Below are 4723 nucleotides of genomic sequence, written 5' to 3' on the forward strand. Positions count from 1 at the left end.
TTACTACTTTACTGAAAAACAAGTATATATTTTCATTTATAAATTTTTCTTCCGAAAACTTTAAAATAGAAAAATAGTAGTGTTGTCTACTGAGGCCTCACGGTCTAGGGGACCATTTATGATCAATGATTGTTGTGGCTTGCTCTCAATATATAAATACAGTAGAGCCCAGTGCACCGGTAATCCTCCTTTTTAAAAATAAATCAATATATATCCATTTTACCGGAAGTTATGACGGAAAAATCGGATCTTGTGAATTTTCCGAAAGTCCCCTCCCCACCTCCAGGGCCGTCAGCGTTTTCCACACACTTGTTTGTACCCCACCCCAGGCTGGTTTATTTTTATTTGTTCCCGGGTGAAGGTCTTTATATTGACCTACTACTTCTCTATAGAGACGGCCCTGTCAATTATTTTAATTCAATAATATAACGATGGTGTCGAGAAATAAAAACAATAATTGGCTATCTTTCGTTTTGACTCGAATTTTGTCAACAAATTACTGGGTAATTTCTGTGAGTACGTGTTGTCTTAAACATTTACCTATTCGTTTCGGTCATTCAATTACAATTATTGTACATTAGTCGTTATCACTGATTTGATTTTAATTGACGTCGCTTTCGCCTTGTATTTATTACGTATCCTTCTATTATACATCTCAAGTGTTAGTGTGTCAGTATATATAAGCACACTTATAAAGCGTACATTTTCTTTTACGTTCAAATCTTGCTCGTTTCACACCTACTATATTTTAACTTTTAGGAAAATGGAGTTTTTTTCAATGAAATTTTATAGAAATACTTTTCAAATGGGGTACTACTAAAGCAGCGCGGACCCGAACGCGCTAGCTAGTCGTGAGTGGTCGATCCGACGAAAAGTGCGCGCGAGTGCAAATGAATACATGTGTGCGCGTGCGCGCGCATGCAAATTAGTAAATAATTTTTTTTTTATTACTTTTTTCTTTTCTAAACAACGTAGATAGGTAGAAGGAATAAAAATAACACACTATCTGTTTTTGTTAACTTCATACATTTTTTTTCTTTTAATTAAATTTTGTGAACAAAATAATTTTTATTTTCTAAACAACGTAAATAAATTTTAAAAACGGTGCACATTGGGATTAGACACCGAGGGAAACTTGATATGCTAGAAATAACAGCTAAACGCAAAAAGTTATAAGAACCACAAGGGGTCTTTGATGCCCTGCTAACATCTTTAGTCATTGTTATGGACTCTTGTCTCTGTGGTTAGTGTTGGACTCACAATCATGAGTTAGTGAGTTCAATTACTGGACCGGGCTGTGTGTTGTGTTCTTGAGCAAGACACTTTATTTCATGTTACTCCAGTTCACCCAGCTGTAGAAATGAGTTGCAACATCACTGGTGCCATGTTGTACCAGCTTTTGCTTTTCCCTTGAATAACATCAGTGGAGCGAAGAGGGGAGGCTAGTATGTATGAATGACTGCTGGTCTTCCATAAACAACCTTGCCCAGACTCATTCCTTGGAGGGTAACTTTCTAGGTGCAATCCAACGGTCATTCAAAACTGAAGGGGGTCTTTACCCTTATTATGGACTGTTTTATTCTCTGCTTTCTCTGTTTATGCATTGTAATTTTGTTGTCAGTATCGTCATTTTAATGTCCATTTTCCCATGCTTGCATAGGACAGACAGATCTGTTGAGGCAGATTTTCTACTGCTGAATGTCCTTCCTGTCACTAACCCTCACCTCTTTCCAAGCAAGGTGATATTCCTCCATGTTTTAACAGAAAATTGGAAATCAACAACAATACTGGTTAGACAATGAGGCTTGGTTTATTTGGACAATGAGGATGGTTTAATTTTACACGCAACTGTTGTGTGACCTATACACACATATACATGTGTTACCAGATCTGCTTACAAGGCCTTCAGTGGGACTGAATTTGAAACCATGTGGTTAGGAAGCAAACTTCTTTACCACACAGCCAAGCATGCACCTCTGTTTATAGATTGTAATTTTGTGGCCAAAATAAATTAATTTAAGGACCCTACTCAACATGTAAAACATTTTTATTTAACAAAATCGCTTTTTGTCATCTTTCATATCTTGTTTGCGTATTTGTATATCAAATTCTTGAAACTAAGTTCTTTAATTTTTATTTTTTTTTACAATGATTTTTAACCAAATTTTTATCAGTTATTTTACTCTTAGGTTTACAATCCACCCAACGCTGTATTAGGTCTACAGTTCACCCAGCTTTGTTTTGGGGGTTTATAGTATACTCAGCTCTGTAGTCAGAATTATTTACAGTCCACTCACTTATGCTGAGCATTTTATTCTGAGTAGGTTACAGTGAGTACAGAATCAACAGAAGGCAGCATCCCCTGGCAAAGTGGATTGGCCTGCAAGAGTCCAGTGCCAGTTCCATTGAAAAAAAGCTCTTGTGCTGGTGCCATGTAAAAGCGCTTCTGCTAGTGGCACATTAAAAGTACCTAACACACAGTGTAAAGTGGTTGACGTAAGGAAGGGCATCCAGTCATAGAAACCAAGCCAAATCAGACTAGAACCTGGTGCAGCTCTCTAACTTGCCAGCTCTGGTCAAACTGTCTAACTTATGTCAGCATGGAAGACAGATGTTAAAAGATGAGGATGGTTTATTTTTACACATACAGGAAACAACATATTTCTTTTAATACCCTAGTGATGCTTGTAATAATTAAACTAAACCTTTTTTTGTTAATCATGTAAATTCTATTCTTTTTTTCTTTCTATTTGTAGACAATCAAATCTATGGCAAGAACGCTTCAGCAGACATTATGTTCCAGTCAATAAGTAAGTTTTTAACCCTTAAATGTATTGGTTTCAAATTTTGGCACTGCCAGCAGTTTTAAGTTGGTTACATCAACTCTAGTATTCAACTGCTACTTACTTTATAGAGCCCGAAGGGATGAAAGGCTAAGTCTACCTTGGCAAAATTTGAACGTGAAGTTGGATGAAATGACACTAAGTATTCTGCCAGTTCACTGCATTTAACCCTTAAATATGCTGTTTTTTTATAGTTTTACATAAACTGTCCTGCAGTTTATCAGCTTACTTGATCAAAAGGAAATAATAGTGTAGCAATCTATACATATAAAATGTAATCTTTGAACAGATGGATAAAATTAACATGTCTCTTTACATCTCTATATGTATTGGTCTTACTGTGAAATCAGGCCGAGGATGTTTTCAGCATCCATGAGACAAGGATTGAGCTGGATGGCTTTAACATCACTTTACAATTCTTTAAGATACTGTATTTTTTTTTTTTTTTTTTTTTTTTTTTTTTTTTTTACTTGTTTCAGTCATTTGACTGTGACCATGCTGGGGCACCAGCTTTAAGGGATTTAGTTGAAGAAATCAACCTCAGAACTTATTTTTTATTTTCACTTTTATTTTTTGAAGCCCGGTACTTATTGTATTGGCTTCTTTTACCAAACTGCTAAGTTACAGAGGTGTAAACATACCAACATCAGTTGTCTCACAGTGGTGAAAAACAAACAAAGATACAAAGACACACATGCACACACACACAATGGGCTTCTTTCAGCTTCTGTCTATCAAATCCACTCACAAGGCTTTGGACAGCCTGAGGCTATAGCAGAAGACACTTGCCCCAGGTGTGATGCAATGGAACTGGACCCAGAACCATGTGATTGAGGAGCACCCAGTGCCACAGTTTTGCATTGGTACTGTAGTAACTGTCTAGTTATCAATAAGAATTATTTACATAAATGAGTTGAATCACAGGTTTTGTTCATATCTTAATAAGTAGTCTGTTATTTTTCTTGTAAAATCAGAAGTTGTTGGAGGATCCCAGACTTTACAGTCCAAAGCAATTACTTGGCAGCCTTCATTATGGTTCTTGTACATGCACTAAAGCTTGTGCAAAAATATTCAATATACCTTACCATGTACCATGACATTAGTGTGGCATGCAAGATTGTTGCACTTAATGCTTTTGGAAAAAGAAGACTACACAACATGAATCTTTATAACGTTCAAAAATTTTACAAATCCTTCTCTATACTATGTGTATCTCAGTTTTTGAAAAAGTACACCCATGTCCCCACATGTTGTAAGAGGCAACTAAAAGGGCTTAGAAACAAAGGGTATCAGGTCTGAAAGCACTGCTTCAAAGAATTCATTCAATCTATGCCAGCATGGAATTTGGATGCAAAAAAGATGAGAGAATGATTCACCTTTCCACTTTTGTGAATATAATCTGCACAGAAATGCTTATGTGAAAATGTGTGTGTTATAAGAATGCACATGTAAAAAATAAACTTCCTTTTTTTATTTTATATCTTTTATCTTTTACTTGTTTCAGTCATTAGACTGTGGCCATGCTGGGGTATTACTTTGAATTTTTAGTCAAATGGAACAACCATACTGCTTATTTCGGTCTCTTCTGCTGAACTGCTAAGTTATGAGGATGTAACCACACCAATGCTGGTTGTCAAGCAGTGATGGGGAGACAAAGACAAGCACAGACACATACATATAGCCCCACAGGGGGCGAAACATAGAGGAGACAAACAAGGATAGACAAAGGGTTTAAGTCGATTACATTGACCCCAGTGCATAACTGGTACTTATTTAATCGACCCCGAAAGGATGAAAGGCAAAGTCGACCTTGGTGGAGTTTGAACTCAGAACGTGATAGTAGACGAAATACCGCCAAGCATTTCATCCAGCGTGCTAAC

General features: G+C 36.5%; 1 protein-coding gene across 2 annotated transcripts in view; it reads left to right on the top strand.

Annotated features, from left to right (window-relative positions):
• Positions 1-4723, top strand: part of LOC106868029 (uncharacterized) — a 14965-nt gene that overhangs the window by 1284 nt on the left and 8958 nt on the right. For both annotated transcript variants that reach the window (XR_001409211.2, XM_014913129.2), the window contains exon 2: positions 2757-2810. Coding sequence is in view for 1 of the 2 variants with exons in the window: in XM_014913129.2 (XP_014768615.1) it covers positions 2757-2810 (54 nt within the window). In the remaining variant the exon portion in view is untranslated. The remainder of the gene's footprint in view (positions 1-2756; positions 2811-4723) is intronic.

This window comes from Octopus bimaculoides, chromosome 9 (genome assembly GCF_001194135.2).
Source record: "Octopus bimaculoides isolate UCB-OBI-ISO-001 chromosome 9, ASM119413v2, whole genome shotgun sequence".
Lineage (NCBI taxonomy): Eukaryota > Metazoa > Mollusca > Cephalopoda > Octopoda > Octopodidae > Octopus > Octopus bimaculoides.